The 25,012-nt window shown below is 39.9% G+C and overlaps 1 protein-coding gene across 1 annotated transcript; it reads left to right on the top strand.

The window, feature by feature from the left end:
- The first annotated feature begins 44 nt into the window (after positions 1–44).
- Positions 45–24,936, top strand: LOC125347651 (vomeronasal type-2 receptor 116-like). The gene is made up of 8 exons (XM_048340639.1): positions 45–98; positions 1,224–1,387; positions 17,536–17,821; positions 19,687–20,493; positions 21,794–22,021; positions 22,984–23,107; positions 23,667–23,672; positions 24,014–24,936. The coding sequence occupies exons 1-8, from the start codon at positions 45–47 to the stop codon at positions 24,934–24,936; spliced, it is 2,592 nt and encodes an 863-aa protein (XP_048196596.1).
- Positions 24,937–25,012: the final 76 nt, after the last annotated feature.

Below are 25,012 nucleotides of genomic sequence, written 5' to 3'. Positions count from 1 at the left end.
GGACTGATAGAGGACTTCAGTGTATTAGGTAAAATTTCTGATAGATGTCGTTGGAGGCTGTGGCAGATGGATTGTTACTTGGACTTCTTTCTTCGTCAGTGAGTTTGTCTTGGTGTAAGGCCTTCTGCTAGAATTTTTAGGCCATTTGAAGTACAGGATATCATTTGAAAATGAGATATTTGGCTTCATGTCTGTGTCTGGAAAGGGGGTATATGCACATGTACACACAAACACATGTGTACTTATGTGCCAGTCCTGAGGCTAGAAACCAGGGCCTGGGCACTGTGCTTGAGGTTTTGTTTCAAGAATAATGCTCTCCACTTGAGCCACAGCTCAGGCTTTTTTGGTAGTTAATTGGAGTTAAGCCACTCATGGACTTTCCTCTCTGGGATAACTTTGAACAACGACTCTCAGATCCCTTTCTGAGTATCAAAGATTACAGGCATGAGCCACTGGCACTCAGCTTGTACCTGGTTTGTCTTGCATCAGTCAACATGATCGTGTGATTGTGCACAATTCTATTTCTACAGTGAGTAACATGTACTATTGGTTTTTACAACATCTTTGCTTCCTCAGTCAACAGTAAATGGGAACATTTGTGGGGTCCTCTGCACATGTAATACTTATTGAAACCTGACTGAATCAACCACCAATGTTCTGGGGCTGTTATGGACATTGTGTGTCAATCGGTTTTCTTGGTATGATCTCATAACCTTAGTTGACATGTCACAGGCATAGGCTTTTGCTTGCCATTTCATCATGTACCTGACATGGCATCCTCTAAGGTTATGCAGTTTCATTGTCCCAAATGGCCCTCATGAAAAGAGTTTCTTGACAATGATGCTGAACAAAATACATCCAAGATAACTTCATCTCTGGGGCCTCACTATCTGTAGCCTTGGATGAAATCATAGCACCTGTGCTGATGAAGACAAGCTGACAAACATGTTTTCCCACTCATGGATTTCTCTTAGATGAAGGCCACAGGTGAAGAGCCCCAGTGAATAATTTTACAAATTACTTCTGGGGACTCACAGAGGCTTTGATGTAAAGAGAACTGTAGTGTAGATCTCTGTCAAAAAAGGCACACATAGGCACATATAAAAAGATAAATGAAGATAAAACTGAAATTCTCAAACTCTGGGCCTCACTTCCAGCCGAATTTCTGCTTGGCAGAGGCTTCAGAGATGTGTATTTTAACTTTAACACTCCTTCTTCTTCAGCTTCCCCTCATTGTCAGGTCCTTGACTGGCACTACCTGCTTTTCTACAATGAAAAAAGGAGCACAAAAGGATGGAGATATGATGATTTCTGGGTTTTTCCCTCTCTACACTTTGGAAATTGATCATGGTAACAGTGAAGTTTCTGGAGAAGATGAGCAAACGCCGTAAGTAACTCATTGTTTTATTCCCAGTGACTGATATGTTCTGAGGATGTCTAATAGCTGAGGGAATTCTGGGAGCACACATCAATGTTCTATCTCTACACTGACCTCCATCCCTCTTGCACCAGAAATAGCTCAGTTTTATTATTTTGTCTAGTAGGAGAGGATTCTATTTCCTTCCATAGAGTTTGACTTTTCCAAGTTGGTATATTTTTCACTTTACTCCAGCATACCAGAATCTCCTCCATTTCAGATGTCATTGCAGAAAATGAAGTGATGCTACTAAAATCAACCTATGTCACTGCCATGACATCTTTACTGAAATGCTGTGGCTATATTTCCTGCCCCCTAGGCCAGTAGTTAGAGAACTTTTCTTTAGTGATGCTTACATGTTGAGAACATTGATAAAAACAATTTTATACTGGAGGACCATGCCTGTAAACCTAACTACTCATGGAGTTGATATTTGAGGATCAAGGTTTGAAGCCAGCCCCCGTAGGAAAATCTGTGAGACTTTTATTTCTAATTAACCAGCAAAAGGCTGGCATTGAAGCTGTGGATCATGTGACAGAGTATAAAACTGAAGCAAAAGGTCAGTGCCCAGGCACTGACTGCATGCCACAGGATTGTCATACATTTACCCCCCAACACACACACACACACACACACACACACACACACACACACACACACATATTCTTTAATTTTTTTCTTAATATCATAGTGAAGTACAGTTTCATATTTAAGACAGTGAATACATTTCTTGTTCAACGTGTTACCTCCTCCCTCATTTTCCCCTGCCTCTCGCTCCTCCTCTCCTCTCCCCCATGAGTTTTACAGTTGGTTTACATCAAATGGTTTTGTAAGTATTGCTTTTGGAATTGTTTATCTTTTTATCCTTTGTCTCTCGATTTTGGCATTCCCTTTCCCTTCCGTAGTTCTAATACGTGTATATACAGTATCCACGGTACTAAGATGAGATACAGTAATATCGGGAGGTAAAACCACAGGAAGCAATTACGACAGAAAAAGAGGTACAGTTTCACATGGCATGTTAAAAATAATTATAACAATGATATAACACTTGTTTCCATAGTGTGGAATTGGTTTCACTTAGCATCATCTTATGCAGACCCACATATTCTTTTTTTTTTTAAGTTTTTATTATCAAACTAATGTACAGAGAGGTTACAGTTTCATGCGTTAGGCATTGGATACATTTCTTGTACTGTTTGGTACCTTGTCCCTCATACCGCCCTCCCCCCTCCCCCTTACCCTTTTCCCCCCTGAGGTGTTCAGTTCACTTACACCAAACAGTTTTGCAAGTATTGCTTTTGTAGTTGTTTCTTTTTTTTTACCCTGTGTCTCTCAATTTTGGTATTCCTTTTCAATTTCCTACTTCCAATACCAGTATACACGGTTTCCAATATACTCAGATAAGATTACAGAGATAGTGTAGATACAATCACAGGAAGGTGATACAAGAACATCATCAATAGTAGAAGCTACAGATACACATGGGACGTTGAAAGCAGTTACAACTGTGATTTAACAATCATTTCCATAACATGGAGTTCATTTCACTTAGCATCATCTTATGTCATCATAAGGGTATAGCTATTGGGCTCTTGTGATCCTCTGCTGTGACTTGCCTAAACCTGTGCTAATTATTCCCAATAAGGGAGACCATGGAGTCCATGTTTCTTTGGGTCTGGATCACTTCACTTAGTATAAGTTTTTCCAAATCCTTCCATTTCCTTACAAATGGGGCAATGTCATTCTTTCTGATAGAGGCATAAAATTCCATTGTGTATATGTACCACATTTTTCTGATCCATTCGTCTATGGAGGGGCATCTGGGTTGGTTCCAGATTCTCGCTATGACAAATTGCGCTGCAATGAACATTGTTGTGCTGGTGGCTTTACTGTGAATTTGTTTGTGGTCTTTTGGATAGATACCCAAAAGTAGGGTTACTGGGGAGTTCTACATTTAGTCTTCTGAGGAATCTCCATACTGCTTGCCAGAGTGGTTGAACCAGTTTACATTCCCACCAACAATGAAGTAGGGTTCCCTTTTGGCCACATCCCCTCCAACAATTGTTATTGTTAGTTTTCTTGATATATGACATTCTTACTGGGGTGAGATGGAATCTCAGTGTTGTTTTGATTTACATTTCTTTTATGGCCAGTGATGTAGAGCACTTTTTCATATGTCTCTTGGCCATTCTCATTTCCTCATCAGAGAAGTCTCTTTGTAAGTCTTTAGCCTACTTGATGAGGGGGCTATTGGTTCTTTGCGGTTTTGTTTTAGAAGAAGGTAATTTTTTTAGTTCTGCATATATTTTAGAGATGAGGCCTTTGTCCATTGAATGGCTGGTAAAGTTCTTCTCCCAGTCTGTGGGCTTTCTGTTTATCTTGCGTGCTATGTCATTTGCCCTGCAGAAGCTCTGCAGTTTGATGCAGTCCCATTTGTCCAACCTTTCTTTGATTTGTAGCCTTTCTGGGTATTTGTTAAGGAAGTTCCGTCCTGTGCCAAGGAGCCCAAGTGTTTCTCCTACTCCTTCCTTTAGTGTTTTCAGCTTGTCTGTTTTGATTTTGAGGTCTTTAATCCATTTGGAATTGATTTTGGTGCAGGGTGATATATAAGGATCTAGTTTTAGTTTGTTGCATGTGTTGAGCCAGTTTTGCCAGCACAATTTGTTAAAGAGGCTATCTTTCTTCCACACTATTGTTTTAGCCCCTTTATCAAAGATTAAGTAGGCGTAGTTCTCTGGGTTCATTCCCGGGTCTTCAATTCTGTTCCATTGGTCTTCAGGCCTGTTCCGGTGCCAATACCAAGCTGTTTTTATTACTATAGCTTTATAATACAACTTGAAGTTGGGTATTGTAATTCCTCCAGCACTGTTCTTTCTGCTTAGGATTGTTTTTGCTATTCTAGGTCTTTTATTGTTCCATATGAATTTCTGGATTGCTTCCTCTATTTCATCAAAAAATGGTGTTGGGATATTAATGGGTATTGCATTGAATTTGTAGATAGCTTTTGGCAATATTGCCATTTTGATTATATTAATCCTCCCAATCCAGGAGCATGGGAGGTTTTTCCATTTCCTTAGTTCTGACTTAATTTCGTTTTTCAAGCTTTTAAAGTTCTCATCAAAGAGGTCTTTCGCTTCTTTGGTTAAGGTTATTCCTAGGTATTTTATGTTTTGGGGGGCTATTGCAAATGGAGTTGTTTTCCTGATTTCAGCCTCCATCTTCGGGTTGTAAGCATAGAGAAAAGCCGTTGATTTTTGAAGGTTTATTTTATATCCTGAAACTTTGCCAAAGTTTTGGATCAGCTCTAGTAGCTTGGGGGTAGAGCCTATGGGATTCTTTAGGTATAGGATCATGTCATCTGCGAAAAGAGAAAGTTTAACTTCATCTTTTCCTATTTGGATCCCCTTTATATTTTCTTCTTGCCTAATTGCTCTTGCTAGGAATTCTAGTACTATGTTGAAGAACAGGGGAGAGAGTGGACATCCCTGCCTTGTTCCTGATTTTAAAGGGAATGGCTTTAGTTTTTCACCATTTAGAGTTATGCTTGCTGTTGGTTTGTCATAAACTGCCTTGATTATATTCAGGAATGTTCCCTGAAATCCCAGTTTTTCCAGGGGTTTTAGCATAAATGGCTGCTGGATTTTATCGAACGCTTTTTTCCCATCCAGAGATAAAACCATGTGGTTCTTTACCTTACTCAGGTTGATGTGGTAGATTACATTAATTGACTTGCGTATATTAAACCAGCTTTGCATCCCTGGGATGAATCCAGTTTGATCGTGGTGTATGATTTTTTTTGTTATTTTTTATTTAATTTATTTATTAATTGAACACAAATTTTTTGGCAAAGTGTTGTGCAAAAAGGGTACAGTTACATAGTAGGGCAGTGTGTACATTTCTTGTGATATCTTACACCTTGTTTTCCTATCCCTTCTCTAGGTCAGGTATACATATATACAATATACAATGTATCAAGAACATATACAGATTCCACGTGGCCACGCCCAAGAAAGTTCACCTAGGGCTTTAAATGTAATGTGGATATTAGACCATATGTCGACAGTAGTCTTATATGAACGGACCTACATAGCTTTTGAGCTATTGTATTCCCCTTAGAGGTAAATTTTTTATCCATTTTGAGTTGATCTTGGTGCATGGTGATAGGCTTGGGTCTACTTTGAGATTTCTGCATATGGCTGCCCAGTTCTCCCAGCACCAGTAGTTGAAGAGGCTATGTTTATTCCATTGTATGTCTTTAGCTCCTTTGTCGAACATCAGCTGGCTGTAAAAGTGCGGTTTTATTTCTGGATCTTCAATTCTAATCCATTGGTTTTCTGATCTGTTTTTGTACCAATACCATGCTGTTTTGGTTATGATGGCCTTGTAGTAGAGCTTGAAGTCTGGTATTGTGATACCTCCTGCACTGCTTTTTTTGCCTAGAATTGCTTTGGCTATTCTAGGTTTTTTGCTGTTCCATATGAATTTATGGGTTGCTTTCTCTATTTCAGTGAAGAATGTAGCTGGGATCTTGATGGGGATTGCATTGAATTTCTATAACAATTTGGGCAATATGGCCATTTTCACAATATTGATTCTGCCTACCCATGAGCATGGGAGGTCTTTCCATCTCCTTGTGTCTTCTTTGATTTCCCTTATTAGATTTTCATAGTTTTCATTAAATAGGTCCGTCATGTCCTTGGTTAAGTTGATCCCTAGGTACTTTATTCTTTTCTTGGCTACTGTAAATGGAATTGTTTCCATAATTTCCTTTTCTGTTTGTATATATTGCTGGTGTACAGAAAAGCTGCTGACTTTTGTGGATTGATTTTGTATCCTGCTACTTTGCCAAAATGGTTTATTAGGTGTAGGAATTTAGGTACTGAGTTTTTTGGGTCCTTCAGATATAAGATCATGTCATCTGTGAATAGGGATAACTTGATTTCTTCTTTGCCAATGTGGATCCCTTTGATGTCCTCCTCTTGCCTTATTGCTATGGCTAGGGATTCCATCACTATGTTGAAAAGAAGTGGGGAGAGTGGGCATTCTTGTCTTGTTCCTAAGTTTATGGGGAATGATATAAGTTTCTCTCCATTTAATATGAAGTTGGCAGTTGGTCTGTTGTATATGGCTTTTATTGTTTTGAGGAATGTTCTATCTATTCCTGTTCTCTCTAAAGCTTTTAATAGGTATGGATGTTGTATTTTGTCAAAGGCTTTTTGGGCATTGACTGAGATAACAATGTGATTCTTGATTTTAGAACTGTTTATGTGGTGAATTACGTTGATTGATTTACGGATGTTGAACCATCCTTGTGACTGTGGGATGAAGCCTACTTGGTCATGATATATGATTTTCTTGATCAGTTTCTGGATCCTGTTAGCTAATATTTTATTGAGGAGCTTTGCATCTGTGTTCATTAGTGATATTGGTCTGTAGTTCTCTTTTTTTGTTGGGTCTTTGCCTGGTTTGGGAATGAGTATGACATTAGCTTCATAGAATTAATTCGGGATTTCTCCCTCTGTTTCTATTTCACGGAAGAGTTTGAGGAGTATTGGTATTAGCTCATCACTAAAGGTTTTGTAGGATTCGTTGGTGAATCCATCTGGGCCTGGGCTTTTCTTTGTTGGGAGGTTCTTGATTACCTCCTGTATCTCACCGTAAGTTATTGGTTTATTTAGTTGATTTATTTCTTCTTGGTTCAGTTTGGGCAGTTTGTACTTCTCTAAGAATTGATCCATTTCTGTAAAATTATTGTTTTTTGCTGAGTAGAGGTTTGGGAAATAGCTCCTTATGATTGTTTGAATATCATGTGTACTTGTTGTAATTTTTCCGGTGGAGTCCTTGATTTTACGTATATGAGTCTCTTATTTTTTTGTAAGTCTTGCGAGGCGTTTGTCAATTTTATTTATTTTCTCAAAGAACCAGCTTTTAGTCTTATTTATTTGTTGAATGGTCTTTCTATTTTCAATCAGATTTATCTCTTCTTTAATCTTTGTGATCTCTCCCCTCCTAGTCGTTTTAGATTCTGTCATTTCTTGTTTCTCCAGTTGTTTTAGTTTCATCGTCAGGTTATTCACCTGCTCTGCTTCCATTCTTTTAATGTGAGTGCTGAGGGCAATGATCTTGCCCCTCAGTACTGCCTTAGCTGTGTCCCATAGGTTTCTTTGTGATGTGTTTTCTTTGTCATTGTGGCTTATGAATTCGTTGATTTCATCTTTAATTTGGTCTGTGGCCCAAGTGTTGGATAGCAGTGTGGAATTTAGCCTCCAAGAGTGTGTATAGCCTCTGTGGTATCCTTTGTTGTTGAGGGTTACCTTTAATCCACTGTGATCAGATATAATACATGGGATGACGTCAATACTTTTGTATTTGCTGAGGTTCTTTGTGTGGGATATGACATGGTCTATTTTGGAATATGATCCATGGACTGCTGAAAAGGTGTATTGGGTCTCTGTAGGGTGGAAGATTCTGTATAAGTCTGTCAGAACCATTTGGGATATGGTGTTACTTAGGACCTCAGCTCCCTTGCTAATCCTCTGGATGTTGGATCTGTCTCTTGGATAAAGTGGGGAATTAAGGTCACCCACTATGATTGTGTTTGCGTCTATCTTGTTCTGTAATTCTGTGAGAATTTGCTTGACATATGTAGGGCCTCTTTTGTTCGGTGAGTATACATTTATCACCGTGATGTCTTGATTCTGGATTTTTCCTTGTATTAATATGTAGTGTCCTTCTTTGTCTTTTTGAGTTGATTTTAATGAAAAGTCCAGCTTGTCTGAGATCAGGATGGCTACACCTGCTGTTTTGGTAGGTGTGTTTGCTTGGTAGATCTTGCTCCATCCTTTCATTTGGAGCCTGTTTTTGTCTCTTGCTGTAAGGTGGGTCTCTTGTAGGCAGCAGATGTCAACTTTTTGTTTGCGAACCCATCCTGCCAGTCTGCTCCTCTTTATCAGAGAGTTTAAACCATTTATATTTAAAGAGATCAAAGATAAGAGTGTTTTTTGTCCTTCCATTTTGTTGTTGGGCTGTTTTTTCCTCTTTTTTTTTTTTTTTTTTTTTTTTTTTTTTGTCTTTAGCGAGCTGTTCTTTCTGTTGGACTTTGGCTGTTGTAGTTTCTTTCTGTTTCTGTCTGTGCGTCCTGTACGATTTCTGTTGGGTGGGATTCCCCTCTTAGAATTCGCTGTAGGGCTGGTCTTTTATTCACATACTCCTTTAGCTCCTCTTTGGTGTGGGAAGATCTGGTTTTCCCTTCGAATGTGAACTCCAATTTCGCTGGATATTTGATCCAAGTTTGCATAGTTTTAGCGTGATGTACTTGGATGATGTTCTTCCACTCACTTCGTGCTTGGTAAGTTTGTGTGGAGAGGTCAGCTGTTATTCAAATCCTCTTCCCATTGTAGAAAATTTCTTTCTTCACTTTGGCTGAATTCAGGATTTGCTCTTTAATCTTCAGGTCTGAAGTCTTGAATATTATGTGCCTTGGGGTGGCTTTTCTGGGGTCTGGCCTGCCAGGTGTCCTATAGGCTTTGTTTACCTGGATGGGGTCCCCTGTGAGATTGGGGAAGTTTCTGCAATATCTTTATTGAGAACATGTTTAAGCCCTCTGCTCTGGTATTCAGCTCCTTCTTCTATTCCAATTATGCGCAGATTATATCTCTTGTCTTTGTCCATTAGTTCCTGGATTAGTCTGCCCTGAAGCTTCACCGTTTCTTGGAGTGTGGTCATTTTCTGGTTGTATTTGGCTGCTTCATCGTCCAGGCGAGAGATTCTCGATTCCATGTGGTCAACTCTTTCTGTTATGGTTTCAGTTGCAGAGTTTATGGATGTCAGAGAGCTATTTATGGTTGTCAGATCAGCTCTAATCGTGGAAATTTCTTCCTTTAAAGAGTTGTATTTTAAATCTATTTTTTCATGCATTTCAATTCTCAGGATGTTAAGATTTTCTTTAAAGGAGGCTTGCATTGTATCCATTTTTGCTTCCATTTCTTTCTTGGCTTCCTGGGTGTCGTTCAAGATTTCAGCTCTAAACTCCTGGAATTGTTTTCTGATTTCATCTCTGACACTTTCTATCATTCCTGTTAACATGGCCTCATTTGCTTTTTTATTCTACATCTCCTCTTCAGTCGTGCTGCTTTTTGGAGCTGGCGAGTTGTTTTGCTCTTTGATGAACTGTGTTATGTTTCTTTGTGATTTGCACATCTGGAGATCTGTGGATGGCTACTCAGGTTTGGTTTGTAGCTCCGCCCTCCCTCCTGTGTAGGCACGTCTACCAGAGCAGGTGCTGCCGCTGTGGCCCCGCCAACCTGTGCGGGGGTACGCCTACAGGAGCGGGCGCTGTCGCCGGGGGCCCCGCCCATCTGTGCGCTGTGTGCCCGCTACAACAGGCCCTGGCGCTGTGGCCCCGTCCACTTTAGCGGGGTACGCCTCCCAGAGCAAGCCCGGAGTTGTGGGGTTGTGTTTGCGCTCTCCCGCGAGTCCGTTGTGGGGGGCGGTATGTGTGGGGCCCAATGGGATCGACTGTCTGGGCGTGGGATAGCGCCCTCAGACCTCACCCCCGCTGCGAGGCGGGGGCGTGATCAGGCCCAGGTGTCCCTGCTGTGCTGGTATTGCCCACCAGTGCCTATGATTTTAGTTGTAAGAGTCCATGAGGTCCAGGCCCCTTGGGTGGATCTTGCACTGCCGGCTGTCCCCCGTCCCCTGTTGGGAAGGGGGCAGGGCTGATTCGGCCAGTTCAGGAACCTGTGTGGCCTTGGGGCTGCTCCGCCCTTCCCCTGCTAAACTGACTTCCCAGCGCCTGATAGGAGCTTCCCGCCTGATTTGGGGGTTCTTTGTTCCCTCAGGGTGGGGAGGGGGAGGGAGGGAGATCTAGCTTCTTTGTAGGGCTTGGGTCTCTGATAGCTGGTCTCCCGTTGGGTGAGGGGGTAATGGGGGACTCACTGATGCTGGATTGTGTGTGGTGGCATCCCCGATTCCCTCCTTCTGCTGCGCTGGGATCCCCAGCCGCCGTCCGTCCGAACCCAATGTGGACCCGAACTTCTCGTCGCAGCCGTTGTATGTCTTGGTCTGCACCCTCCCTAGTGACTGTGGGATCTCCTGCTGTCTGAATTCTGTGCTCCCGGCAGACTGTCTGCCGATCACCGGGTTCCCCTTTCCCAGGCTGGCCCTGTTCGGGCCAGGGTCAGCTGGTGGGGGGAGGGTGCCCCGGAGATTCTCCGGCTCCGTGTAGGTTTTTGGCACTTCTTTTTTACTCCTTTGTGTTTTCCTGCGTATCTCCACTGCTTCTGGCTGCTGGTTTTGCTGAGTTCTTGAGGGGGTGTTGGGTGTTGGAGTTCCCAGCTCGCTATTCAGTTGGAGAGAGTCGGGGTGCCTCCCTACTGTGTCGGCACCATCTTTCTTCCTCCGTGTATGATTTTTTTTGATGACCTGTTGAAGTCGATTGGCCAGAATTTTGTTGAGAATTTTTGTGTCTATGTTCATCAGGGAAATCGGTCTGTAGTCCTCTTTCCATGATGAGTCCCTGCCTTGTTTTGGGATGAGGGTTATACTGCCTTCATAGAATGAGTCTGGTAGTGAACGTTCTCTTTCAATTTCATTGAAGAGTTTGAGAAATATTGGTGTGAGTTCTGTTTTGAAGGCCTTGTAGAATTCCACAGTGAATCCGTCTGGACCTAGGCTTTTCTTGGATGGTTGATCATTTATTGCCGTTTCTATTTCAATACTGGATATGGGTCTGTTTAGGTTTAAATCTTCATGTTTAAGTTTGGGGATATGAATTTTTTCTAGGAAATCATCCATTTCTTCCAAGTTCTCAAATTTCTTGACATAAAGGTTTGCAAAATAGTCCCTTATTATTTTCTGAATTTCGATTATTTCTGTGGTGATGTTACCTGTTTCATCTCTTATCTTGTTTATTTGAGTGTGCTGCCTTCGTTTTTTGGTCAAGTTTGCCAGGGGTCTGTCTATCTTGTTGATTTTTTCAAAGAACCAACTCTTTGTTTTGTTGATTCTTTCGATGTTTTTTCGTCTCTAATTGATTAAATTCTGATTTAATTTTAATTATTTGCTTCTGTCTATTGCCTTGGGGTTTGGCTTGTTGTTCTCTCTCAAGGAAATTAAGGTGCTTCCTTAAATTATTGAGTTGCTGTTTCTCCAGTTGGTTGATGTATGTACTCAGAGATATAAATTTTCCTCTGAGTACTGCCTTTGCTGTGTCCCAAAGGAGCTGGTACTTTGTGTCCTCAACTTGGTTGAATTCCATAAACATTTGAATTTCCGTTTTAATTTCTTCAATGACCCACTGATGGTTCAGCAGTGTGTTGTTTAGTCTCCATGAATTGTAGGATTTTCTGTGGTGGCTGTTTGAATTGAGCTCTAATTTTACTCCATTGTAGTCTGAGAGAATGCAGGGAATGGTTTTGATACTTCTGAATTTGTACAGATTTTCTTTGTGCCCTAAGATGTGATCTATTTTGGAGAATGTTCCATGTGCTGCCGAAAAGAATGTGTATTCTGTCCTTGCTGGGTGGAATATTCTGTAGATGTCGGTTAAGTCTAGTTGGTCTATGCAATTATTAAGATCTGTGGTTTCCTTGTTCAGTTTTTGGCATGTTGATCTGTCCAGAGGTGATAGTGGAGTGTTAAAGTCCCCAACTATCAATGTGTTTGGGTCTATGAATGTTTTTAGAGTCTGTAGTGTTTGTTTGATGAAGTTGGGAGCTCCAGCATTTAGTGAGTAGATATTTAGAATGGTTATATCTTCCTGTAGGAAAGATCCCTTTACTAGTATGTAGTAGCCTTCTTTGTCTCTTCTTACCTTTTATAATTTGAAGTCAATTTTGTCTGATACTAGGATTGCAACTCCAGCCTGCTTATGGGGGCCATTTGCTTGATAGATTTGATTCCAGCCTTTCACTTTTAGAAGATGTTTACTTTTGCTGGATAGATGTGTCTCTTGGAAGCAGCAGAAAGTTGGATCTTCATTTTTGATCCAACTTATGTGCCTATGTCATTTGATTGGAGAATTAATTCCATTAATGTTGAGAGTTAGGATTGAGAGATGATCGTTTGTTGCTTTCATTATCACTATATTGTTTAAAGCTGTGTCTTCCCATTTCTTGATCTGATGTTTACTATTTAGGGTTCATTTCTCTGTCTGTATTGGGATCTTGATTATTTTCCCTGTATAGTACATCTTTGAGGATTTTCTGTAAAGCTGGTTTTGTGGAGATATATTGTTTCAGTTTTTCCTTACTGTGGAAGACTTTTATTTGACCTCCGGCTATGAATGAGAGTTTGGCTGGGTACAGAATTCTTGGTTGGTAGTTATTTTTATTTTGTGTTTCGTATACTTCATTCCAGGCTCTCCTTGCTTTCATGTTCTCTGCTGAGAAGTCTGGGGTAATTCTGATTGCTTTTCCTTTATATGTGATTGTTTCCTTCTCCCTAACAGCTTTAAGGATTCTTTCCTTGGACTCTACTGATCCTGTTTTGATCACAATGTGTCAGTGGGATGTCCTATTCTGGTCTGGTCGGTTTGGCGTTCTAAATGCTTCTTGTATCTGTATAGGCCTTTCCTTCTGGATATTTGGGAAGTTCTCAGCTAATATTCTGTTAAATAGACTGCCTATCCCATTATCTTCTTTCTCCAAGTTTTCCTCAATACCTATTATCCTTAAATTGGGCTTCCTGATCGTGTCTTGAATCTCCTGTAGCAATCTGTTTTGTTGATTGTACTGGATTTGTATTGATTTTTTAGCTTTCTTCATAGAATCTAAGGAATCTTCAGCTCCTGAGATTCGATCCTCTGCTTCAGTTAGTCAGGACTGTAGGCTAGCTACTTGATTTCAAATCTCTTTTCCTTCTGACTGGTCTTTACTGATGATTTCCATGTCATTTCTTAGGTCTTGTATGGACTTCTTTACTTCATTAACTTCATTACTTTGGTTTTAAGTGTTGTCTCTCAAATCTTTAAGCTGGGTAGCTATCTTTTCATTTGACTCTTGAAGTTTATTTATCTTTCTATTTGTGGATGCCATGAAATTCTCCATTAATTTTTGCTTTGCCTCCTCACACTCTAGAATAATTGACTGAAGAGATTCAAACTTTTTATTTATCATGTTTATCAGTAGACTTTGTAGAGCATTTTGGGGGTTCTCTTCTATGTCTTTGATTGACTGCTCTGCTTCCTGCTTGTTTTGAGTGGGGGATAAGACTTCATTGTTTGCCATCTTTCTTGTGTTCCTTCTGCCCATTTGGATTGGGAATGCTAGTCTACCAGCACCTGTGAGCACCGTTTAAGACACAAAGCAGCCCTTACCAAGCACTGTTGTGTAAATCTTACAAGTTCACAATTATATACAGATACCTTGTATACCTGTCTATAAAATTAGATTTGGTGTTCCTAAAGAATGCAATTGCAATATAACAACCGATCCTGGGCCCTGTATTCAGTAGTTACTACTGTTACAACCCTATAAGCAATTCTTGTTTTATATTAAGTTCTTTTAGGACTGGCTTTCTCTATGAACCCCTTTGATTCACTCAGATTAAGCTGGGATACCCTCTATCCAATAACCAGGAGTCAATGGAACCTGGAGGTCCAGGCAGTAGGTCAGGAGGGTAAGTTGGAGGCAGTAAAGAGAATAGAGTAAAATGCATGGGGGGGTGATTTTGGTTTAGTTTCAGTGATGTGGACATGTGGAGAAGAGTGGAATCAGTAGAAAGAACAAGGTTAAAATGATAGACAATGGAGAGTTAGCAGAAAAGAGTGGAGATGTTATTCATAGGAAAGTAATTTTTAAAGAAAGAGAACGTAAAGAGAGAAATAAAGTAAAAATACTGGAAGACAGATGCAAAAAACAGAGAAAAATTATTTTAAAAAGAAAAAAATACAAAGGAAAAAAAACAGAAAAGGAACAACCCAAACAAACAAACAAACAAAAAACTTAATAAAACAAGCCGGTCAAAATGGAAAACAAACAAACAAAAAACCAACGACATTTCAGAAGTGAAAAAATTTTTTTTAAATTTTTTTATTTTAAAAAATGTTTGAAAAAAAAAATGGAGTCCTCCTTGTTTGAGTGGTCTTTCCCCAGTCTCTGGTTTCCTTGCAATGGTCTGCAGTATATTTTCCTGATGGGCTGGTTTGACTTGATTTCAGTTTGCAGGGGATGGATCTGTTCTGACCCTTCTCCCCTGTTGGTACAATCCTGGGTCTCTGTGGTTCGCACAGCTTGCAGGTAGGCCTTGGGCGTCCTCTGTAGATGGGGACATGAGCAGTCTCGGGAACTGTGGCTCCTCTGTCTGCTGTGGGGCTGCTGCCTTTGATGCCTGACTTTGAGTAGGCTGTGAACTCAGCAGGGCAGGGCGCCTCTGGCCTGGTTTACCTGGCTGAGAGTTGCTTGCCTGGGGTAGGCTTCTCCCTCCTGGACAGGGCGGCCTCCTTGGCAGAGGTGGCTATGGAATGCAGCTCCATTTTGGGCTGGGAATTGGGCTTTCTCTGTGATGGGACTGTTTAACCGTCTCAGGAACTGTTTGTTCCCCCGTCTGGTGTTTCCGTGCCGCCGTTAGTTGCTTGCCGCTATTGCTTTAAATTTAGAAATTCCGGTGGGCAGGGCGGGGCACCTCTGGCTAAGCTGAGGCCCAGGACGAGCCTCCCACCAGGGCAGGGGGCATTCTCTTGGGCGGAGCTGGCTCTCACTGGTTGGTCCATCTTGCCCTTTTCAAAGATGGCTCCTTTGACCTCGCTTTCTCCAGGCCCACTTTAGTTCCAATCTGGTCTGACCCTATGCCAGTGGTAAAGATGGTGCTTTGCTCTGGCGGTGGGGGAAGGGCTGCCTTCCAGAAGCTGCTCTGGGCGCGAGTGAGAATATCTTTCGTGGGGTACTCATGCTTTCTCTGCGATTTCAGCCCGTCTGTGCTCAGCCGCCATCTGGAGGATTTCTCCCTGGTCTATGCTGTGTGCTTTAGCTGTGTGGAGTGTGGGTTGCTGTGCCAGGTGCTGTGCTGGTGCCGGCACTGCCGCAGCAGCAGGACACCTCCAGGAGCTCAAATCTGTGTTTTCAGATGAGCAAAGTCGAATATTCCTTCCTGGCAAGAATCCCTGTACTGTTAGAACTTACTCTGGCTGTCTTTCTAGGAATAAATGTTTCTATGGGGTGAGAAAACTGCGATGTCGGAGGGAGCTCAGCTAGGGCTCTGCTGCTCCTCTGCCGTCTTCCCGGAAGTCTTATTATAGTTTTTTATCCCTCTTTGTGTTCCTTTCCTTTGGACTGTGGTTTTACAGGTTGTCTTTTTCATTCCATCTCATTCTTAGTCTTATTGTTTTCTTTGGTCAATACAATGTGGCAGAGGTGACATAGTGCAGGCTCAGAACATGGACTCTCTTATTTGGTCCTGATCGTATCAGTAAAGGAGCCCAAACTGACCTGTTAGAATAGCATAGGCTGTTTCAGTTGTTTAGCGCTATGCAAAAGCCAGCCATATCCATAACCCTATATACCTAGCCTGTAACTACTCACAGGTGTGTGATGGAGACCATCCAAGACCAGAATGGTCCAGCCAAGACCCATAAAAATGTTGATTCACTGAAATCTTGAGCTAAACAAATGATCATTGCTTCAAACCATTAACCTTGATGAGTTTTCAATGTACAGTAGGTACTCAATATACTGTTTCAAAATCATTCTTCTATTGAAGTCAAGTTCTAAAAACAATCCTTCCCAACACTGAGAGCTGCAAGAAGTCAGGCAACTGCCAGGTAGGTAAGCAAGGGTTCAAGTTATGTAGTCCTGGAACTAAAATGCAATATTCTTTACATAAGAGCAGAAAAACAGCTCAAGATGCCAACCAGGATGTATAAACATAGCATATAAATACCAGATACTAACTGAATGTGGGATATGAAGATGGAAAACAGACTAAAGTGGAAGACAAGAAAATCCAAACTTTACTAGTGCTGTCTCCTAAGCTAATGTGTGCACATGACAACAGAAACTGAGCTGGGCTTGCTTGTAGGGACTAGCAACAAGAAGGAGTTTGGGGGCTGTGCACTAATGGCTTATGCCTTGTAATCCTAGTTACTTGGGTGACTGACATCTGAGCATTGTGGTTCAAGACCAGACTGGCCATGAAAGTCCATGAAATTCTTATCTCCAATTCAGCCACCAAAAGGCAGAAGCAGAGTTGTGGCTCCCAGTGAAAGAATACCATCCTTCAGTGAAAAAAGTCAAGTGAGAGTGTGAGGCCCTGCATTCAAGCTCCCATACCTATACAAAAATTAAAACAAAAAATGGAGCTTTGGAAATACTTATTGAGTAATTTGATTATCTTACAGCTCATGAATTACTGTGGCTTGTCTTTTTGCCCTGCTGCTGAGAAGACAGGGGTTCTGGAATGTTTTTCAGAAACAAAAGATTGCCAAATGACCATAGAAAGTACCAGTTTCAAGGAACAAACTAATATAATATGTAAAAGGAGCATAACTCTAATAGTGCTATACAGTATACATATATCTTATACATATGGTAATTTTAAGTATTCATAATAAGTTAAAATAAATTAAAATACACCAAAATACACTAAATGCTAAAATATGTTTAAATATACTACATTGCATAATTTAATAAACATTATATTGTTATATGTTACATTATGTAATATGCAACAGTATATTAAAATATCATAGGTAAAATATTTTATATTCTTTAAATATTAATAAATATTTGTGCATTTTAAAGTATGCATTATATTTTCATAATTTCTTTATATATTTATGGCATGTAGTAAGTTTGTGTGTATGAAATATGTACATTAAAAATTACATAGTTTCTTATTTACTGGGACTTCACCTCAGGACCTCAAGCTCTTTCTTACCTTTTTTGCTCAAAGCTATGTGTCTAGCATTTGAGCCATACTTCAACTTCTGGTGTTTTGAGGGTTAATTGGATATGAGTCTCATAGACTTTTCTACTTGGCCAGGCTTCCAACCATAATCCTCAGATCTCAGACTCTTGAGTAGCTAGGATTACAGATGTGAACCACAAGCACCAAGCTGATAATTATGCCAAACTTTTAAATTTTGAAAAACTACTCAAATTTCTATGCTCATTATGCAGGATCTTCAAGGATTACCATTTTGTTTTGGCCTTGGTTTTTGCTATTGAGGAGATCAACAAAAACCCTTTTCTTTTAAACAACTTGACATTGGGATTTGATATCTATGATGTTCAATTCAGAGGTTGGATAGTGTTTAAGAATACCTTCATTTGGCTCTTTGGGAAGTACGAGTCTCCAAACTACTCCTGTATGAGATACAACAAGTCCATAGCAGCAATTACAGGACCATCAGTCATAACATCTGACAATATTGGGACATTGCTGGGACTCTACAGATTTCCACAGGTGATGTTGGGAGAATGTGATGGATATAAAACTGTCTAATTTGGTGCCATTTCAGGTGCTAGAAGGGAATTATAAGAAGACACTGAATTTATGAACCTATCAAATTTTGTGTTACCAAAGAGTAAGTACTTAAATATTGTGTAACATATGTATTCCCACTGTTTGGAAAACATAATGGAAGAGTTAGAGCAGACAAATGGATAATTTATTATTTTAATCCTTATTAATAATTTTGTTTAATAAATCAGAAAATGGAAATTGACTTTGCACTGTGAAGATATGTTGATCTGGGTACTGATGGCTCACACCTGTAATCCTGGCTACTCAGGAAACATGTATGGGCAATTAACCAGCAAAAAGCAGAAAGTGATTGTGTGGCTCAAGTGGTAGAGCACCAGTCTGGGCAAAAAGCCTAGGAAGTGCAAGAGGCTGTGAGCTTGTACCCTTTACTGGTATGCATACACACAAACACACAGGCAAGATAGGTTGAATGAATTAAGTCAGGCTCAGAAGAAGTTGTAAATGTGTCCTATTACATGTGAAAGTTAGATCTAAGATATTAATTGAAATGTGAAGTAAACACATAGCCATTTACATAAATACATGACCTATCTGTCTAAAGTATGGTATACACAGGGGTGTAACTCCATGCAGCAATTTTTTCTGATTTACTGACAGTACATAAAATGAACACCAGAAAACAGAAGCATATCCTGTCTTTGTCTGTCATAGGGGGACAAATAGGGAGTGTAGGGATGGTTAAACAACATAATATTCAATATACATATGTGATGATTGAATTTGGAAGGTCAGGAAGTGAGTGGGGTTGATATACCTGCGAAGAGTTGATGGAAATAGTGGCAAAGATCAAGAGACATTTAACAAATAATTTCACATGTTGAACAGCTATTAAAATTATTTTTTTCACACCTGGGTGGGGGGGAAGGAAAAGGGGGGGGAAGGGAAGGGGATATTAGGGACAAGGTAACAAACAGTACAAGAAATGTATCCAATGCCTAACATATGAAACTGTAACCTCTCTGTACATCAGTTTGATAATAAAAATTTGAAAAAAAAAAAAAAGAAAACAACAAAAATAAATAAATAAATAAATAAAAATAAAATAAAATTATTTTTTCAAAAGCTATAACAAAGGTACAACCTCCAATCTCATGGGAAGGTCTGCGCCCCTAACTGTTCCTCAATAAACAGTCCTCTACTGTTGAGGATGGAGTCAGGCTGTTCATTTTCCCTTCTCCTCCATTTTCCCAACACCTCCAACTTGTGACTTTTGGCTGGTTTACTGTATTGCTTTTTGTTTGTTTGTTTTTGTTTTTTTCTCAACATGCCATGTGAACTACATGTGCACTACATTTTTTCTCTTTTCCCTTGTCTGTTTGTTTGAGTGGTTTGTCTAGTTTTGTCTCTCTTGTAGTCCCTTCCTGTGGCTGTACCCAAGCTACCACGGTATTACATCCAAGTACCCTGGATACTGTTTATACGGGTAATAGAACTGGGGAAGGAAGAGAGAATACCAAACTCGAGAGACAAAAAAACAAAAAGACAAACCATTCAAAAAGCAACCATTTGGTGTAAACCAACTACACAATTCTTGGGGGGAGAGGAGAACGGGAAGGGAGGAAATGAGGAAGGAGCTAACAAGCAGAACAAGAAATGTACTCACTGCCTTTCATATGAATCTGTAACCCCTCTGTATCACACTTTGACAATAAAGAAAAAACATTTAAAGCTGTAACAAAGGCTACCTTCCACCTACTTTAACTGGTTCTTAATGTATTTCAAGATGAAAATTGTGATGCATGACAATATTCTCATTCATGGAGCATCCAATTCTTTCCCATTAGTTTACCATTGGATCTTTCGATCGTGCCCTGAGTGACCACAACAAGTTTCCTGCTCTCTATCAGATGGCCCCAAAGGACACATCAATAGCCACTGCAATGGTCTCACTACTGCTTCATTTCAGCTGGATCTGGGTGGGACTGTTGACCTCAAAAGATGAGAATGGTTCATGGATTCTTGCTGAAGTAAAAGAAGAGATGGTCAAGAACAGAGTTTGTATAGCCTATGAGTTAGAGATCTCAAGCCAAGATTTGTCACATTTACAAAATATCATTGGATTTTATAACAAGATGAATAGATCTTCAGCAAGTGTCCTCATCATATATGGTGATGACGATTCACTAAAAGTTTTAATGATAAGTATTGAGCAAATATTCATACAAGGAAAAGTTTGTATCATGAACTCAGAGTGGGATTTCACCAAGAAGAGGAGATATTTCATGGTAGGCTCATTGCATGTACCTTTTATTTTTAGACACCATCATATAGATGTTTCTGGATTCACAGATTTTGTCAAGGCAGTTAATCCTTCCAAATACCCAGAAGACTTTCCTCTTGCTAGGCTGTGGTTTCTCTCTTTTAATTGTTCAGATTCTGATTCTGACTGTGTAACATGGGACAACTGTCCTCATGATGCCTCTTTGGATTGGTTGCCTGGGCACAGTTTTGACATGGCCATGTCTGGAGACAGTTACAATATATACAACGCTGTGTATGCTGTGGCCAATGCTCTCCATGAGCTGCTTCTTCATCAAACAGAAGTTCAAACAATGGGAAATGGAAAAGGGACAGTGCCTTCCCCTGCACAGGTAATTTCTTCTGTGTTGGATGGCAGAAACTATGGGGAAAGGCCCATTATAGAGGGGTTTCTTACTGTATAAAATTAAATATTACTGTATATATGCATGTATGCATATATGTGTGTGTTTGTATTCACATGCCCTAAATATCTTGGTTGCTGATATTAATGAATTTTTTTTCAGTATTTGAAATAGTTGTTTCAAATGTTAAACTTTTGCTTTTCTACTAACAAAAACTACTGTACATACAAAATTGAATAAATTTAGATTGACCTTAAAAGAATTAAATATTTGTAATTATTTTCAAAACTAGGACATCCTTTCATTTAACTTTTTTTGCCATTTCTGGGCCTTGGTACTTGGCCTGAGCAATGTCCCTGGCTTCTTTTTGCTCAAGACTAGTGCTCTACCTCTTGAGCCACAGCATCACTTCTGGATTTTTCTGTTTATGTGGTGCTGAGGAATCAAACCCAGGGCTTCATGCATGCTAGAAAAGCACTCTACTGCTAACCCACATCCCAAGCAGCCCCAGAATATTCTTTATGTTTAAAAGTCTTTGAGGTAAAACCAGCCAGTAAAAAAGCTAAAATATATTCCATATTTCTACACATTATTTTTGTCAGTCCAGGGACTTGAACTCAGGGCCTTGGCTATGCCCCTGAGTCTATTCATTCTAGTTCTCAACCACTTAATCACATCACTAATCCCAGCTTCTTATAAATAGTTGAATTGGAGACAAGTTCCTCACAGATGTTTATGTCCCAGCTAGCTTCAAATCATGATCTGATCTATGCCTCTTTCCTAGCTTGGAGCACATTCTTGATCCACTAGTATAATGCTAGGAATTTCTTTAGTTACCAAGAACTTCAACACGTTCATACCTAGTGTTTTGAAAACTGTAAATTCAGCTTTTCCCTACGAGTTACTTCATTAAGAGCAAAGGATGACCTGCCAAACAGAATTATCAGTATTTTTCACAGATGATGTAATTTCATTCAGCTCTGGTAATACAAATTTAGCAAGCTCAAACAATAGACATTCACAAAAATAGTGACTGTGGCAAGCTGTAGTAAAATGTTTTCTCTTGAAGAAAAAAAAATCCTTCTCCTTTTCTGAGTGATCAGGAAGATTATTTTTCAGATATATTACTTTTATTCCTCCATACATCTTTTTCTCAGATACTTCCTTAGGTGTCTGTGCTATTCGTGAATTCAGAATCAGAGATTAAAGGCAATCAGCTTTTCTTAGTTCAGGTCTTCAGTCTTAACTCTGGGATGTATTTCACCATAAGATGATGTCTCTCTTTTAGCTGCACCCTTTTCTGAAGAGCATCCAGTTTTACAGTTCTACTGGAGACCAAGTGATTTTGGATGAGAAAAGAAAATTGGAGACAGAGTATGACATTCTGAATATTTGGAATTTTCCAGAAGGTCTTGAACTTGCTGTGAATGTAGGAAAGTTTTGTTCATATGCTCTATATGGCAATCAGTTATCTTTATCTGATGATATGGTAGAGTGGTCCATTGGAGCTACAGAGGTAAGTTGGAACTAATCCTAATAATTTTAAGGATGCACAAATAAGCAAAAGTCTCCCTTTCAATTTATATCTGCCTGAGTGCCAGCAACTTTGTGCCATAATCCTAATAACTCAAATAACTGAGATCTGAATATCATGGTTTAAAGGCAGCCTAAACAGGGAAGCCTGTGAGCCTGTTATCTCCAATTAACCACAAAAACCTGGAGTAGAGCTGTGACTCAAGTAGTAGTGTGCTAACCTTGACCAAAAACAGCTGAAATCCAGTGCCTATACCTTGAGTTCAATCCCCAGGATCAGAATCAAAACAATTAAATGGGTTGCTACGTATTCATTTAGAATATTGTCAGAAGCTATAAATTATATTTTTCTCAGTTGGTTTCTAACACTATCATAAAGTACATGATAAGTCACATATTTTGGATGAAATGTTTATTTTGCTCCTTTCTGCAGTGGTTTATTCTATGGTTAACTGACGTGCTATTTAACCATCTTTGGTGAAAGGAGTCCTTGAATGCCTCCTGTAAGAAGATTCTCACCTAGTGGCCACTGGAAAACAAAGAGGATAATACCCATGGGTCTGGGGTTCACATAACACTATAAAAAGGAGGTCTTCCTGCTTCTCTTCTTCATGTCACAGATGAGTAGGAGACAAGATATAAGAATGAACATGAATTCAAAGAAATACCATAGGGCTATACACTAGGAATTACTTTCTTACCAGTGATTTCCACCTTTTAAATATGTCATAGCTTTCAGTAATTCAACAGGCTAGAAATCAAGGCTGTAGCACATATGCCTTTTGGAATCATGTAATATGGCATCTATAACTGAATTCAATTAGTGATCTGTACTTACATGCAGAGAAACATTACATTTAATAATTCTGTTCTTTAAACAATGAACTTTTTGGAGTGTTAAGTATAAGTCTGTGCAGTTACTGACACATTCATGATTTTCTGCAGACTCCTCACTCTGCTTGCAGTGAGAGTTGCAGTCCTGGATTTAGGAAATCTCCTCAGGAGGGAAAAGTTGCCTGTTGCTTTGATTGTACCCTTTGTCCAGAGAACGAAATTGCTAATGGGACAGGTAAATCCATGAATTATGGAGAAATTCTTCCTCTCTCCTTAGCTGTCCTCAATCCAAACAAGTCAATGCAAAAAATGTGTATTAGGATTTCAGAAATCATTTTCCTTCTGTGAACAACTTAATTTTCACAAGTGGTAGTATTGCTAGTTGCAATAAATGATAGATTGTGGCTTTGAATTACATATTCACTAATATTTTCTAGTTCATTACAGGCAAAGTTATCTCCAGGAATCCTTCTTATCAGTAATCATTAGGAAAAGGGTAAACTGCAACATGAAATTAAACCTAAATCTTACTGGGGACAGTGTTCATCTTGAAGATTACATTTAACCCCCACAGAAAACATATTTCTGGTATATCTTTATTTTCCAATGCCCAGAAATCATCTAGGGAAATGCTCAGAAAAGTGTATTCCATTTTATAAGTAAGACTATAGATTGTCCAGGAATGGTCAATCTGCTCCTACAGTTTCACAGGTGAGTAGACAAGACAAACAGAATGAGAAGAATTCGAGAATAATATGCCACGGGGAAAATTAATGTTTTACAGAGACATGTAGGCAAGTGTAAGCTACATAACTAGAATTTTCAATAGGATTTCAGAACTGTGCACAATTCTGTTGCTGAGAGTGAGAAAAGGAGTAGAAATGTTTGGTTAAAATGTTACATTACTCAAAATGTCATATTATGAACATTATAAATGAAAAGAAAAGGTTGACTACAAAGCCAGAATAGTGAAGGAAAAAAAAGAAATGGAAGGTGATTATGCTTTAGAAAAGAAGCATATACTTTTATGATAATAAATGCTGACATTTTAGGATTACACCTATGTGAACAATTTCCTAAATTCTGTAAAGGAAAAGAAAGTTCATAAAAAGAATTAATGGTAGTATACACTTCTCACCAGATATGGAGCAATGTGTGAAGTGTACAGATCATCAATATGCCAACACAGAGAGAAACCAGTGCCTCCTGAGAGCTACGAGTTTCCTGGCTTTTGGAGATCCCTTGGGCATGGTTCTAGCCAGCATGGCTCTTTGCTTCTCTATGCTAACTGCTGTTGTTCTTGGGATATTTGTGAAACACCAAGACACTGCCATTGTCAAGGCCAATAACAGGGCTCTCAGCTACAACTTGCTCATCTCCCTCATCTTCTGTTTCCTTTGTTCTTTGCTCTTTATTGGCCGTCCTAACATGGTCACATGCATTCTGCAGCAGATCACATTTGGGGTTGTCTTCACCATGGCTATTTCTACAGTGTTGGCCAAAACAGTGACTGTGGTCTTGGCCTTCAAGGCCACTTCTCCAGGGAAAAGGATGAGGTGGCTGCTGGTATCAGGGGCTCCAAAGTTCATAATCCCCATCTGCACCCTTATCCAGGTAATGCTCTGTGGATTATGGCTCGGAACCTCTCCTCCCTTCATTGACACAGATGCACACTCAGAACATGGCCATATCATCATCCTGTGCAACAAGGGCTCCCTCACTGCCTTCTACTGTGTCCTGGGATACCTGGGCTCCCTGGCTGTGGTCAGCTTCACTGTGGCTTTTCTGGCCAGGAACCTGCCTGACACCTTCAATGAAGCCAAGTTCCTGACCTTCAGCATGCTGGTGTTCTGCAGTGTGTGGGTCACCTTCCTGCCTGTCTACCACAGTGCCAAGGGGAAGGTGATGGTGGCTGTGGAGGTCTTTTCCATCTTGGCCTCTGGTGCAGGGCTCCTTGGCTGCATTTTTGTACCAAAGTGCTACATTATCTTGTTAATGCCAAATAAAAATTCTCTACATAGTTTCAGCTATAAAAGACATAGTGGGCAAAATAAACATTCTTAAGATTAAACACATAGGTTTGATTAGTGTAAAGAAGGTCTGATCTAAATCCACAGTAATTTTCCCTTTTTGTAATTGT

Source organism: Perognathus longimembris, chromosome 3 (genome assembly GCF_023159225.1).
Source record: "Perognathus longimembris pacificus isolate PPM17 chromosome 3, ASM2315922v1, whole genome shotgun sequence".
NCBI classification, from domain to species: domain Eukaryota; kingdom Metazoa; phylum Chordata; class Mammalia; order Rodentia; family Heteromyidae; genus Perognathus; species Perognathus longimembris.
Note: the sequence above shows the minus strand (reverse complement) of the source record. Positions and strands in the feature narration are given on the sequence as shown.

Bases quoted from the DNA above. Each gene is read 5' to 3' on its own strand.
- LOC125347651 (XM_048340639.1), top strand. From the start codon at position 45: ATGTCGTTGGAGGCTGTGGCAGATGGATTGTTACTTGGACTTCTTTCT. The intron at 20,494-21,793 runs GTAATTTCTTCT...TCTCTCTTTTAG, and splicing joins CAGTGCCTTCCCCTGCACAG to CTGCACCCTTTTCTGAAGAG. The intron at 22,022-22,983 runs GTAAGTTGGAAC...GATTTTCTGCAG, and splicing joins GGTCCATTGGAGCTACAGAG to ACTCCTCACTCTGCTTGCAG.